The sequence below is a fragment of the Coturnix japonica genome, chromosome 6 (assembly GCF_001577835.2).
Source record: "Coturnix japonica isolate 7356 chromosome 6, Coturnix japonica 2.1, whole genome shotgun sequence".
Classification (NCBI taxonomy): domain Eukaryota; kingdom Metazoa; phylum Chordata; class Aves; order Galliformes; family Phasianidae; genus Coturnix; species Coturnix japonica.
The window spans coordinates 18,926,298-18,942,077 of record NC_029521.1 but is presented as its reverse complement, the minus strand read 5'-3'; the positions used below and the strand labels follow the sequence as shown (position 1 = coordinate 18,942,077).

At 33.6% G+C, this 15,780-nt stretch overlaps 1 protein-coding gene across 2 annotated transcripts in view; it reads left to right on the top strand.

The window, feature by feature from the left end:
* ADGRA1 (adhesion G protein-coupled receptor A1) overlaps nucleotides 1-15,780 on the top strand; it is a 241,001-nt gene that overhangs the window by 115,199 nt on the left and 110,022 nt on the right. For both annotated transcript variants that reach the window (XM_015867228.2, XM_015867230.2), the window contains exons 7-10: nucleotides 827-1,040; nucleotides 10,971-11,135; nucleotides 14,126-14,324; nucleotides 14,885-15,034. In XM_015867228.2, coding sequence (XP_015722714.1) covers nucleotides 827-1,040; nucleotides 10,971-11,135; nucleotides 14,126-14,324; nucleotides 14,885-15,034 — 728 coding nt within the window. The remainder of the gene's footprint in view (nucleotides 1-826; nucleotides 1,041-10,970; nucleotides 11,136-14,125; nucleotides 14,325-14,884; nucleotides 15,035-15,780) is intronic.

Genomic DNA, 15,780 nt, shown 5'->3' with positions numbered 1-15,780 from the left:
GACCTTACAGATTTGGTTACGTGATGACAGCAGTTGTTTTTCATAAGACTCTGATTAGAACAAGAATGTGCAATATTCTGAAAGTATTTCTATGGGAAAGACAGGGGAGATAAAGTTAACGAAAAAAAGGTGATGAGATGTACTGCACTTTCAAATAGTAAAAGAGAGATTTAGATAAATATTTAATCGTGAGTCAGTATCTGGAGAATGAAGATGACTTGCGGAAGAGGCAGAAGGAAGAAGGGACAATGAAATAAGAAATAATGATGGTTGAAATTGAGAACAAAGTTTGCCATCTGTTATTAGCCTTATCAGTATTCAAATCTCAGGCATGTGAGATAGTTTAGGCTCTCTGGAGTGGCTGAATTTTCAGTGGCAATTTCATCCTCTGACAGTGATGTGTCTTGTAAATGTTAATTGTGCCTGAATTGATAGGTGTATCTTTTTCTTTAAGCAGAAGACTGATTTTTGTCTGTATAGCTCTGCAGTAAAGATTTTGCTTTGAGCAGAAGGTGAGACAGGAGTATCTCAAGATATCCTTTCCAATCTCAACTGTTCTGTGAACTATTCTGTGAAACACACTTTCTGTTGACAATTTAGTAATCCTGTAATCATTGGTTTCATATTAAAAAAAAGATCAGATTCCCAAGATTGACATCGTCATTAGAGTTAAGTGGATACTATGTGGGCATATATTTCATATTTGTATTCGAACAATAGTAATCTAGAAAGCTAGAATTGTGTACAATTAGTCCACTTTTTTCATAAGAGGAAAAAGTAATTTTGAGAGTTTTTTTCTCTTTACATTTGTTGGCTTTCTCTGCAGCTGGACCTCTGGAGCTTCCTCTTTTCGAGCTGATCCCCTCACAGAGACAAGTAGTTTTTCATGGAGACCGCTTACCCTTTCAGTGTACTGCAACCTACGTTGACAAAACTACCCAAGTACATTGGTACCATGCTGGTCGACTTATTGAAACAGATGAAGAGAGTGGCATATTTGTGGAGGACAGCATCATTCATGATTGTTGTTTAATTACACGGTAATGTATAAACATCTCTTGTAATATTCAGACTGGTTGATGGGGTGAACAGATGTAAAGCTGGAAACAAGAAACATTAAAACATACATCAAAAGATGTTTTGTTTGAAGTAAATCAATTGTGTGCTTGAATTTTAACACACACACATACAGATCTTTCTTGGCTGTGAGTAGATGTGTTTGCAAGTTGAATTTCTTGTGTGTAAGTATTCAGATTTGAGCAAATGCTGGTTTGAAATGGATAATAACAGAATTTCTTATGCCGTGAGAAATGTTGAAAAAGTGGATCACAATAACTTCAGTAGCGTTCTGAGCCATTTAATGATTGAATTGTGGTCAGCTTATGAAGAATTAATGATTTAAAAGACTTGGATTATTTTTTTGTAGGTGCCAGTATATCAGACACCATATTCATGTAGTTAATCTCACTTTTGAATTTTATTAAAATTTTTCTCAAATTCAGTGACTTTTATTATCTTTGAGCCTTTGTGTCCTTGAGAGACAGAAATGCACAGATCCACAGAAAACTTTGCTGATGTGAAAAATGAGAAGAAAAATGAAGTAGGATTGGCTTCCTTAAAAAGGAGTAACAACTAATATAATGTTATTTGACAATAGCCATGTTGTTCCAGTTTTGCTTTGGTTTTCCCTCTTAAATCTTGCTTATCAAGTTATATACGCTTTTATATTTATTTTTGGTTTTCATCATAGAGCCTGGGCTTTTCACTAAAAGCTGTCATGGACATCCTTTTGTCATCTGCCAATTTCCATCATTGATCAAAAAGTCAGATTCTGCATATAAGGTGGAGTGAAAGTAGTTATACTGATTAGCTCTGGATCATCATTAGCTTCTTGTCACTCAATTACTCTCTATTAATATTATTGACCTGAAATGCTTCTGAAGTATCAAATGAAAGTTATGAAGGGAGTCAAATTAATTCCTCTCCACTGGGATCTTCCAGTCTTACTGATTTTAATTTTGTCTGCTCACTGGGTATTTGACCCCTTTTGGAGTGGATCAAGAGACACGGATCTAACCCACTCTAACAGCTACTGCTTTTATTATTTTTTTTAATCTTGATATGTAGGACTGTAGTGGATAATGAAAATATTTTCAGACCAATTTTTATGGTCATGTCAACTGCATGAGCTGTTATATAAATGCCAAGTAACATAAAGTATGTTCCTTTTGTATCCACAGTATCAAAAGTAAAAGACATACTGCTAATCACCTCAACTGAATTTTATTTTGCATTATATAACAGATTTGTAGAAAAAATTGATATATGTTTAAGATTTTTCAAAATTGATATCTGATAATTGATTAAAAAAAGTTAAATTTAGAAGTTGCTTGACCAAATATTATTTTATGTTTGTTAATCTTTGTCAGACTATAAAATTTAAATCCTTGTCCACCCTAGCATTGTTTTAATAAGAATTAATGATCTGCTACCTACATCATTTAGTGTGGTATTAAATAGATGAACTCAATGATCGTGTTGCTGTATACACTGGAGCCAAGAATTCAGAATGAATATTCTCTAGATACATCATAGTATTTGCTATTATAAACTGGGAAATTTGACTCCCACCAAGTTATGTGATACACACTGTCAAAATGTGTCAAAACATTTTTGGAATAAAACTCAGAGCATTTAAACAAGTATTTTCATTGCTCATTTGTTTGAGCTGCATGTTTCACTTCACACTACTGTATGGCATCAATGCTGCGTTTCTTAGGCAGGATAGCCCTTATCCAGTACTGATACTAGTACTTAGAAAAACATGGTTATGGTTCTGCTTTGATCAAGGAACTGATCAGTATTAATTGAGTGCAGGAATAGGAGACTGTGCTTTTGGAAAGTAGCTTTCAGAAAGCATACTATTTTGAACTCAGTTATTTTATTTATATAAATTACACATTATGCATTGCCTCTTCAAGTTGAAAATGAGAAAACTTGGTTCAAGTTATGACTGTAAAAACTCTACTGAGCATTTCTTAATTTTAATCTCATCTTCATGGCTGTGCATACTTTAAGTGTTTATATTATTACATGCAATTGCTCACTGTTTTGTGACATTTCTTAAAGCCATCAGACCTAGGTTAACTCGCAGTTGAATGAGACACTGAAACATCAGAAAGACTGTGCCTTCCTGAGTTTGTTGTATGTTAAGTATAATATTTAGAGTGAAAATAAAGGTAATTTAAAATCAGCTCTTACAGTTTCTTTTTTCCTTCCTATGCATACTCTTTACAGCAAATGTTGCTTATGTTGCTCTCTGGCTTTTCTGTGATTGCACTAAAAGATAGGCTTTGGCTTGTGCTGCTTAGCAATTTAAAGATTTCTGAAGGTGTAGTCTACTACACAGAAGTGTAGTCTTGACATAAAAGCTGCTTATTCAAACATTTTTTAGTGGTTATTTTATTAGGTAGTTCCAGATTTTTCTGGACATGGATTTACAACACAAATATCATGCTAATCTCTTCTGTTTTATTAACTGGCACAGTAGAAGGATAAAATATCTAATGCGTGTTTTTTTTCCTCCTGTGTTAAAGCAGAGTAAACTTAAATGTTTTTGTTACAATAATTAAACTAAAGTTATGAACGGTATTCTGGACTGACATTTTTCTTGGCAAAGTGTATTCCCTCATAGGAGATCTTGAGGAGGTATTTTCAATTCTGCTGCTATCTCACATTTACTGTTTCTTGCCAATGATAATAATATTTCATTTTGCTCATGTTGAATTTTTTGACATTATGCTTGTGTATAAATGTCATAGTCATACATGAAAATGTAAATGTGACATGGAACTAATTTTCTCTCATCTGTGAATGGGTGTAGTTGAAGTTGTGACTTGTGTTTGCATGAAGATGTCTTCTTATGGCTGGAATATTATGAATTTGATGATAGTAAGGGGCAAATAAAACAATCCTGTAACCACACAGAAGAAGCTCCCAGCAACCCCGTATCTTCCTCTACTGTTTCTCCTCTCTGCCCGGAGAGGTGGAAAGATAGTTTTTAGAATATTAAACAAACAAAGTATTTTAGCATTATAAACCAGAGAACTCCACAGAATTGAATGACTTTGATTTTTGAGAGTAGCTTAAGCACTCCATAGACTGTAGTAACTATCCAAATGTCTCTTTAATCGTATTTTGTGGATACTTTTGCTGCATGTTTAACAACAATTACATCTTTGACAGCTATAATGCTGCTCTGGGGCCACTACAGTTCACACTGTCTCTTTCTGAAAATGTTAAACTTTGTAGAAAGTTAAGAACCCATAAAAATAGACTATTCAAACTTCTCCAAACTTCTTCAGCTGTGTTGCTGAGGAGATGCTACCCTACAGCAGGTTTGGAGTGAACACTCCAAAAGGAATTTTTTTATTTTTATTTTTTAAATTATTTCTCCTGTCAACACTGATGATATAATTATATGCTTTCTTGCAGCCCAGGCAATAGTTTATAACCCCATGCCCCAACTGTGACTGTAAGAGCAATTCTGACTTATGTTTAGAGTCTAGTGCACTCTTTCTTCCAAGTCACTCACTCTCAGTACTGGTGAAGCAAACAATTTTAAAGATTAAAATAAATAATTGAACCACATTTTATTGTTCATTGCACTATTTTTTTTTTATATTTTGTATATTTCTAGTTTTGTATTTTGACCCATTTGAAGTAGAGAATGTTGTGGGACGTATTCCTTATGGACTTCCACAAAGTTGTTTTGTTTTTGTGCGTATTTGTTACCCCCTTAGCATTCTGGAATGTTATGAAAATAAGTGCCAGTCCCTCTTCTTCTTACTCTGTATAGATTAAAAGAACCTCTTTTTAATTATATGTGGTATATTGTTTGAATATCTCATGTCCATCACAAAATCATGCTGTTGGATGTACACTGTATGCTAGAGAAAGAGTAGATAAAGCTCTTGAAGTTCTTGTGCAGGAATCTGCCGTGTCTTGCCTTCTTTTTCAGTTCTCAAATTTCTTTCAGCTCAGCAAAGAAAGCAGTATCATAGGCCCAGTATGTAACGGCTTACTCCCATTAAGTATATATATATACTTATAACACAGGAAAATTCTGTAAAAGCGGTATGCATTCAACAAATGAATTCATACTGCAGAATTAATGCACTTTTTGTTTTTTTTCTGCATGGGTTTTTTTTTTTCTTTTCTTGTTTTTTTTTTCTTTTTACTGTTGGTTGCTCCCAGTGGCATGTAATCAGGTAATCAAGACTTGTCATAAGTAGGTTAACACTTATGAATCATCTGCAAAATATTTTGTTTAAAAAGCTTTTTATGCAATTCTGACTATCGGACTGATTGTCGTAGTGTTATTTTTGTCTAAGAACCTCTGCTAGTGTACAGATCACAAGTGTTATGCTAATGAAATAAATCCTTCTCTGGATCTCACGTTGCAGTGAACAGACTATGTAAGGGCAAATGAAAGGCATGTGGCAGGTGTAGCAGTACTTCCCCAGAAGGCTGCCGTTGCATGTATCATGTAGGCAAGTGGTGTGCTGTTAGAACAAGATTAATAACAGTAAACACACTTGAGCAGCTCCAAACCTTTCACGAAGTGATAGGTAACTGATTCATGTTGTACTTTAAGTAAGCCCAGGACAAGGAGTACACTTGTCACGTAGCTTCACAGCATTGTGCCTGTTGTCTGAAGGTTTCTCCAGCAAGAGAAAGCTTTGAGAGTCCTACAGATGTTGAAATCTCCTTTTTCTCTTTCCCACTTTACTTTCTTTGCTAGCTGGAGTGTCACATACTGACTCCAGAGCTGTAGACGTATGAATGTAAATGCTCCTTTTTGCACACCTTTCAGTGCATCCAGGTAGCTATTTAGAACACAGCAGATTTGTGACTCTTATTCTGAAAATGTTACCATTTTCAATCTGGTATTACTACTACTTTTTCTCTCAGTTTTAAGAAATTTAGTTACATTTAATTTTAGCAAAACAAAGGAAAAAGTGATATGGTTTACAATTGTGTTAGTAAAATGTCTATTTCAAAAGTAGATATTTCTGATATTTCTTTTTTTCTTCTTTTACTTTTCCCTGTAAGTATGTTATCGTTCCAATTAGCTTCTGTCCACTGGTTTTTCTGAAGAGATATCCAGCTAAAATACTAATGCAAACAAATTAGCTGTGGGATAAGTTATGGTAAACTAATCATAGCATGCTGAGTTTTTTGGGTAGATACTGATGGTATTAAAAAGTTTTGCTTTGCGTTACTTCTGTATTCAATCAGAAGAAAGAGAACATCATTAATTTCCTGTGCATATGACAAATGGATTACTCCTAAAGATACTTAAATACCAGCTTTAATCTTTTTATCTCTTTTCATTGTACTGTTGCATGGACACAAAGTTATATTAAAGGCCATCAGGCTTCTAAAGCTGTTTCTTTCATGAGTAAATAAGTAATTTTGTCAGGAGATCAGACTAGCAATTTAAGTTCGGTTAAAGTGCCTAGATTTATACATTCTCTCTTCAATTTCCATGTTTTAACCTTGTATCCCCTGTGAAAGGCTGTGTTCCAAGCAACACTGTTCTCTGGCGACCAACAGATTTTTAAAATTCTATGTTAGTATTAATAATTGAAGATAGTAGGGTAGGATGCAGGTTATGCAGGCCTTCTGCTTGAACTGTGCAAAAGCATTCCTTCTTATATAAATGTTGCGATCTGTGTTTTAGTAATTGATTTTTATTTTTCACCAAGAGGAGCTGTTGATTCTTACTCAGCCTTAAAGAAAATTCTCAGACTTTGAAACCTTTCCTGTGGAAAGTAAGTCTAAAATGCTGTTTCCCAACATGCAAATAAGTGCTGGGATGTACAGTAAATGTCACAAAGATATTACTTCAGGACATGGTTGAGTAACTTTGCATAATGAGTCCTACTTCTGATTGTCTAATTAGTTATGCATAGCTGTAGCAATGCACTGCTATGCCTCAAATAGAAATCCTTTGTCATAATTTACTTGATTGCATGTGTATGGCTGCTGTCTGTATTAAAGATCCTCTCTTTGTAATGACCAATGCCACAGGATTCTAATGAATATTACAATTTTTTTAATGCAGTTGCATCAGCTCTACATGTGAATTTATTTCTCAATACATCAGTCATCGAATTTGGGAAAGGGATCCTAACATAAACAAAATTTCCCTCCTTAAAGTAAAAATATTGATCTTATCTTGTCTTCCTTTCTTTGGCTTACTGAGAAAGCCACAATAACTTCCAAACAAAACTTGAGACAAGCTTGCTAGTCATCCTTCTGTTCTCATCAAGTAGCAATAGTCTTCTTCCATTTGTCTTGATTCCATCTTGTGTGTATCTGACTTTATTTCTTGGTAGGTCATAAATTTCTACAAAAGTATCTCAACTGTCACACTGTGAGGAGCACCCATAAGTATGTTTGCTAATGTAGATAGAATAGGAATTCTTTCTGATGCTTACTTCATCCTTAGTAAAGCTGCAGAGTAAAAACAAAATCAAAATTATCCCATTTCATTTCTCTACTGACATTTATCGGCATAAGTAAGACAGAAAAATCAAGAAAAGTAAACTGCCTCTAAGGGTACTCTTCTTTCTTAATTTTGTTGTGCTCCTATGATGCTGTTTAAACTGAGTCCTGAAATGTTCTAAAGTGAAAGGAGTGAAAAAGTTCTCAAGTGACATTGCCTCTTGTCAAGACTTTTTGCCACCACTAAGAAAGATCAGAAATGACTTTCTTCTGGGAGTAAGAAAATGTGAAACTTCTGGGGTTGTTAATGCAATAATTCTAAGACTTACAATATGCAATCAACTTACCAAAAATTTTATGAAGAGATTTAAAATACTGCATAGGCTGACTCTTCCCTTTTGGTCTGCCAAGACTATGAAGTTGCCAAAATTACAGGTGGAGAATATGTTAAAGATATGAAGTTGAATGCTGTTTCTGAGAATTAAAGCACTTTTTTTTTTTTTTTTTTTTTTTTTTTTAAATGAAGTCTTCTAAATTCTCTGTGGGAGTAAGATCAATTTATCATTTGTCATGTCCAGATGGTAAGTAAATGAACAGTTTCACCATTGGGCTTGCTATCCAAACTATTCCTAGAGGAATATCAATGAATGCATCACTTACAGTGGCCATATGGCAATTCAGAAGATAATTGCATGTTCTGGTCATTATACATTTTCTCCTATATTGCATAAATGTTTTTTGGCTTATTTAGATACAACTTCTGAAGTAAGAGCCACAGAAGATTAAGTGTGAATTCAAGGATTTACTTGTTGTTTTAGGGATTTTGAACCAGAGTTCAACTATACCATTTCTAGCAGAGCAAAAAATGATGTCTGTAAATATTTCTCTGTGAAACCAGGAAATATAATCTAATTAACTCTCAGGAGATATGTTATAGTGAGAGATAAATTTGCATTACAACACCTTTCAAAAATTTAAATAAATTTAAATATGAAGAAAATGCTTTTCTTCAAATTGATTTATATTCACATTTATTAGATATAAAACTGATAACGTTATAGTATTCATTTAGTTTTCTATCTCTGTTATCTACCTAAAATCAACTTGGTTTCTAGTTCTATCATATTTGTAGTATGAAGAACGATTACAGATATTTTATGAGGAAGTATATCAAGAGATGAGTACATACATTTTATACACTAAGAAATCTCTGGGTCTTGATGCCACAGGTGAATTTTTATGCTGCCTCTTTTTTCATTGATAAAGGAAACAAGTATGTATAATTGTTTTTGTAAACTCTAGGAACATATTTTTTCTCTGCAGTCTGTAAAGATGATGCAAGATTCTTGGGACATGAAGCAGAACACTTAATTTGAATATATTTATCAACCACTTGATTTCACCTAAACTCTTTTGATCTAACTGTGGAAAGATGAGTCAAGAGGTAGCTAGGAGTCTGCTGCTATTGGGCTTTCTCAACTGACACTTAGAAGATCAATTGCTTATGTTGATGTGAAAAATATCAGTTACTCTGTTTGAGAATGGAAAGTAATGTGTTGGGGGTTTTTTTGGTGTTTTTTTTTCCCTACATCCTCTGCAAAAAAAAACCAAAAAACCAAACAAAAAAAACCAAAAAACAAACAAACAAACAAACCATACTAGAATTCATTGTAATAATTAAATTGAAAGATCCAAGCTACATGGAGCTCAGACTCATAGTAAAACAGTGTGAGATTTTTTAAAGTTACTGTTTAATGATAATGTGGCAGAACTTCCAGAGAATTATGGTAGATGTCTGAAGCAATTTAATTTAAATCAAAAGCTATTTACCACAGGTTGTTTGTTTTCTGGAGAGCAAGATAACAGTCCTGTAGCAAGTACTTGAGAAAATCATCCTTCATTATATGCATCTTTCAAAGGGAAAATTACATAAGCAGCTGTCTAATCACTTCCTACCTTGATTGTGATTTATTTACTTACATATCTGCAGTAATTTATATACAAGAAGATTTGAGCCTTTTTTGTAGCAAAATTGAGGTGTGCATATGTAATATAAAAAGTTTTAAACCAAAAAAGGATGACATTTAAAAGACCAAAAATTTTAAAAACATATAATTTTTCTCTGCATATATGTCCAAATGTCAGCCTCTTTGTGAAAGTACCAAAGGCCCCAGAAGAAATTTCTGAGATTTTTTTAATATGTAGTTTTGAAATCACTTTAATAACTTTCAAATTCTGTTCTTCTGTTTTTATAATGTCTCTCTCCCCCTTCTGACTCTACTCCATTTCTTCCCACATAATTTCTGATTGTCTGAACCATATGGCATATTCAAAATTCAGTAATTTGTGTAAAGTAAAGTAAGCATTTCAGATAATTACTACCTTTTTCCTCTCCCAGATACTTTTAAAAGCTGTACATTCTTTATAACTGTAGTAAAACTTATTTCTAGGCCAATGACAGATTTAAGAGCTAGTGTATTACTTTATTAAATGTACTAATTAGCATTATTTTTGTCTAGAGTTACAATAATTGGATAAAACCTATCTCTGCTGAAGTTATTTGAAAAACTAAACTTTTATTGACTTCATCTGGGCCTTCATCCATTGAAAGAAGGAGATCTTCTAATTTCATCTAAAATATACAGAAAATCCTAACAAAAACAGCTCTAGGCAATTTTAAATGTTACTGAAATTATTTCTTCTGACTATACATGGAATATTTAGCTTGGGCAGCTAAACACTGGCATGGTGCTGTACTGTACAGTGTTCGTATTGTAAGAGAAGCTGTGAAGTGTCTCTATATTTAACTTGTCTATCATTTTAATTATGCAGTGCTTATTCAGCCTTCATTTATTGATATTAATAACTGCATCTCATATGTTTTGGAGAGAACAGTGTGAAAGAAGTTCACGCTTAGTACAGTGCTAAAAAAAATAAAAAAATAAAAAAAAAAAATCAGCATCTGTCTCATCTCATATTGCATTCATCAGGAAAGATATATATGGCTTCCAAAGTCAATGCCTATTCTAGAAATCTTGTCCCAAGCTGCCACAGGAAAACAGATTCTGGTTTTGAAACGCCAGAGGAGCTCCAATGACAGCTGAAGGGAAGCATTCTCTGTGGGTTGGTTGTGTTGTCAACTTGAAATGTATTTCTGACTTTTAAGTACTTGGTTATGAAACAAAAACAATATTTGGGGAAAGGAGAGTGAGGACTGATGCATAACTGTTCCTTTGCAATGACTTTTGTGTTACAGCCTCTCATGACTAAAATGATAAATCATTTGGTGCTGCTAAAATTTTAATATGAATCACATATTGTCTGTCTTTTAAATAACTGAGCAAAACCACATTTATGTTTTCATTGAAAATGTCTGAAGAGAAGTTAATGTCAGGAAATAAATAACTCAATCTCTATATACTTAAGTGTATTCAATAATTAATCTTTTCTTTTTATAGTGAACTTATCCTGTCTAGCATTGATATTAATGCATCTGGAGATTGGGAGTGTCTAGTCAACAATTCCTATGGAAATAGCACTAAACATGTAGAAATTGTGGTACTGGAAATGGCTGCACCCTACTGCCCTGCAGAGAGAGTTATTAACAACAAGGGAGATTTCAGGTATGAATTCCTGGTTTTAAGTATGGTGCTATAGATATGGGTAATATCCATGTTTACATGATGCTTCAGAGTCAGGTACAAAGATGTCACTTATTTTTCTTGTCATTGTCATGTAATAGAGTAGGAAGGGAGAGCACTGTATGATTATTATGTGAAGTGGCAGATACTATTTGAAGAGCGGCTGTGGTTTATAAGAGTCTGAGAATTCTTCTAACTTGTCAGTGCAAGTTTATGGAAAATTTCAGGTGTATGATCTTCACAGCTAAATGGATGAGGGTTAATAATTTTTCTTGGACTTTTTTGAATTATAGAATATAATAATACTATGTTAACACATTAGAAATTTAAATATTCAAATCTTTCTTAATCTATTCCAGTTCTGCTACTTCTGTTCATATGGGAAGTAATAAATAATAAAAAGAACTATTATTATAAAAGAAAAAAAAACTGCTAAAAACAATCAAAATAATAAGTACTACTTGGTAAAACAGATCATTAGAGGTGAGCCTAAGGACACACACAGTTCTACCATTATATAACATGATTAGAAAGCACATCTATCCTGCTGTCTGAATGTAATCACGTTGCACAGTATTGTTTACTAAATGCAGTTTTTGTTTCATCTTAGTTTTATCACCATATGTTAGTGGGGTTTGTTTTTTGTTTTTAACCATTTCCAAATAGAAAACAAAACAAAACTGTAAAATTTATCATTGTTTTCAATTGGTTCTAAAATGCTTCAGTGATATGCATAAAGCTCTTAAACAAAGTATCATTACTTACTTGACAATAACACTGATGTATGATGGCATTCCCATTGAGAAATCAGGAAGGTAATTTGTTACCATGTGAATTATAATTCAACTTGAATAGTTAATTAAAGGAAAAGTAGCTGAGAGAGGAAGCTTCTCTTAAACACTAGAAATTTCCACATGTACTTCTGACTTGAATACTTCTCTTCAATTTTAATACTTTAAATTAGGTCTTTTGTAAAAATACATACATTCCATCAGTTAATATATGCTGAATATTTTTGATGACATCTTTATGAAGTACATGTTCTTTCTGTACAGTTACATTCTTTGCTTAATAAATATATAAATTCTACAGGCTGCTCAGACTAACACCAGGGGCATTGTTGTCATTTTATATAAATCCAAAGAATAGAAGTGCCCTTTCCCTATTGATCACCTTTCCAGAATTCTATACACATTTATTTTTGAGATGTATATTTAAGGGATGCTGAGTCTACTGATCCCTTTGGCATTTAGAATTATAGAATCAGCCTCAAACTGAAACTATTCCAAAAGTTTATCCTCAGACAGGTAGATATCTAATCAGTGATCTTTCTTAGAAAAGTCTTTGAAGTTTTCATGACATAGCAAGTACATAAGTAAAAAGAGTTGTAGCACAAAAGCAAAGCTGGTAAGAACAGTTCTTTTGTTGGAGAAAAATGAAATAATCATCAGCAGTTTTGGAAGCGTAGTTCTTTTAGTTCGCCAGCCTAGGTGGTATTTATAATTGCACAACTGCTGTCAGAAATAGGCACTGTGAGTTACATTGAACTGGCTTTAAGTAATCAGAATTTTATTCTGTGGTCACCATATTTTGCTGATATTTTGTTCAATACCTCACTATAATTCTGAAATGCAAAGTTATGTTATGTAATGTTATAATTTCTAATTGTAAAGACCAGATTCTGCTACCTGTGGTAAGACTCAGCGTGCTTTAGTTTCAGAATAGTCTCTTCAGTTTTACTTTTGAGGTAGGGTGCTACTCTGTGGCCCAGTTGTATTAATGCTGATATTTCACTAAAATAATAGTTCAGAGGCAAAAGGAGCATTTAGTAATACTATGATGTGATGATCCTTTCATGTTTCATTTTGTTTTAAGTGATTATACATCACATGAATTTCTTCAGTGGCAGTTAGCTGTGGCACATAAAAATACTTCTTACCTTTCCATTTTGAGACTAAGAAAACATACAAACCTAGCCTCAAACCTGTCACTATATTATGTGACAATGTCAAAATGGATCTGTGCCTTTTAAGTACCAGGATATGTATGAGCAAAGGTTGATTATCAAGGTGTGTGTCAGTGGCAGGCAGAATTTTATATTTTTTAAGATTGGTTGGGTTTCAGTCATTACATCAGTGCAATTAGAGTTAAAACCACATCCTTTCCAGACATGTTGACTTGATTTTACACTTCTTGTTTTGTCTGTTTTTTTTTTCCCATCACCTGATCTTGCTATCACCACACTAGCCTGAAAAACACCATGGATTTGTACCCAAAGGAATAGATTGCAGTTGTGTGGTTAAAGAGAATGCAGCAGATATGTTAAAGATTAGTATTCCATAGTAGGCCTTCAAGATAAATAGAACAATTCTGGCTCCTTTTGACTTACTGTTTCTTTTTAAAAGCAATTTTGCCATCATAGTAGCTAAATCTCATATACAAAATACTTAATTTTTCAGATCGGTCTCCTTCCTCCACAAGACATAACCTCTGCTCAGAGCGTGTCTATTGACTTCTGATACATTCAGGAACATTTGTTGTAGTAGGTCAAAATGAAAAGTATAGATTGTCATCTATGTTTTAAGCCTTTACATTTTGCAACAGTTACTGTTTTCTTCTTGATGAATTTCTGCTCTGCCCTATGCAAACTTCATAGGTGAAAGTAGGGAAAATTCCATTCATTTCTTTTTCTGTAACACCAAGCACTTTCCTAGAATTAATGTAGAATTAATGTGTGACTAGACATACTCAAGCATGTATAATTTCAAGATTTTCATGGAAACAGTTTAATCCCTTATAAAACGCAATGAGGTAAAATTTAAAACAGCCTTGTTTTTTTTTGTGTTGTTTTGTTGGTTTTTTGTTTTGTTTTGTTTTTCCCCTCACATACCATGCATCCTGTTGCTATATTTTCAGTTGCCTTTAAATAAAAAGTATTGTGTGTTAATTTTTTGCTGCCCCGCTGTTCACAGATGGCCCAAAACTTTGGCTGGAATAACTGCTTACCATCCTTGTCTTCAGTATTCATTTAACTCCATTGCCTTTCACAATGGTGTAGAAGAGTCTAAGGCATGGCGTAAATGCAATCGAACTGGACGCTGGGATGAAGAAAACTATTCTGAATGTCCTTATTCACAAGAAATAACTCAAGTTCTTCATGCTTTCAGTCAGGTAATGCTGAAATCCATGGCTTCCTTTCTGTAGTAATGATTTTATGAGATAGTTTGCAAGAAAATGTTTGTTTAGCTACAAGTATGGAATAGTTGGGCTTTGAATAAAATGTTGGCTTTTTAAATTTTATTTAATTTTATTTTTCTTGCAGTGGTTTTGTCAATTGATAGGTGCAGTAGGAACATGCGGTGCACAGCTATCTACTGCTTTTAATATTTTTCTTTCTCTGGGTGTCTGGAGTCTAGATGGCTATTAATAATGTTAGCAGGGTTATCTCTGCTGATAAAATATATTGAGGCCTGTTTGTTCCAGTCTAGAAAAATTAGACATGCAAAAATTTTCAGTATTTGTTGATGTGTGATGGTGTCTGGAGATGACAACAATTAAATCTGAGACTTGAGATAAAATATTCTACTGACATTTATGTTTATGGTACTAACGAAGCATATGACTAAAGTGAAATAATAGAAAGCATTATACAAATGGATGGAATCTCTAGTTTTTAGAAGAGAAATATTCCAGCAGATTGATCACACCAAGGAATTCTCATGTATTTTCAGATGCACATCAATTTGACGACTGTACTTGAATTTTCCCGCCAACTGACAGCCTACACAAGAGGTGCTTCCCACTTTGCGGATAAAATGGATGTAATATATTTGGCTTATATAATGGAAAAGTTAATTGTCTTCGTGGATGAAGTTGAAGATGTAAGATATCTTCTGTATGCTGAAAGTATCACGTAGAAGTGAAGTCTTCACATATGGCCCTGTTCTTAATGTATGCAGGCACACACTGAAGCTTCTAAAACTGCTTTCCTGGTATTTAGCAAGAAACATTCCTCATATGCTGCTATGTCTTTCTTTATGTCAGGCAGCTGAGCCGTCTCATCTGACCGACAAAAGCGTTTGTACTAAGGAATAAAAATTGCTTTTCAATAAGACACATCCTTAATTTTCTTTTTCATTTTTATTTTCACCATAACTAACGGTGTCTGAAAGCTTTCAACTTCAATTTCATTATCATATGCTAGACCTACTAGCCCCTACTAAGGGCTCCCTAAGAATCGTGTTTCAAAGATACAACTGTGAAAGCCTCTTCATTCAATATCCTTTCTGGAGGGGAAAAAAAAATACAAAAACCAGAAAGAAATATTTGAATTTATCCATAAATTCAGCGACATACCTTGGCTTCATACACACTTCTATATCAGACACCATTTTGTCAGACTGCCCCTCTGCTGCCATCCATCGCACAGCAAGAAAATGTAATGGAGTAATAGCAGAAAGGTTCAACATGTAATACTATAGCACCAACATCTGCTACTGATGTTATGTACCAACATAATAAAATAGAAGTCACTACTTTTGGAGCAGCCTTTGTACATTTTTATAAGTTAGTGGTACTTTGTCTCATCTTGGGATTCATCTCTCAAAGCATCAATTGCTTTAAGGAC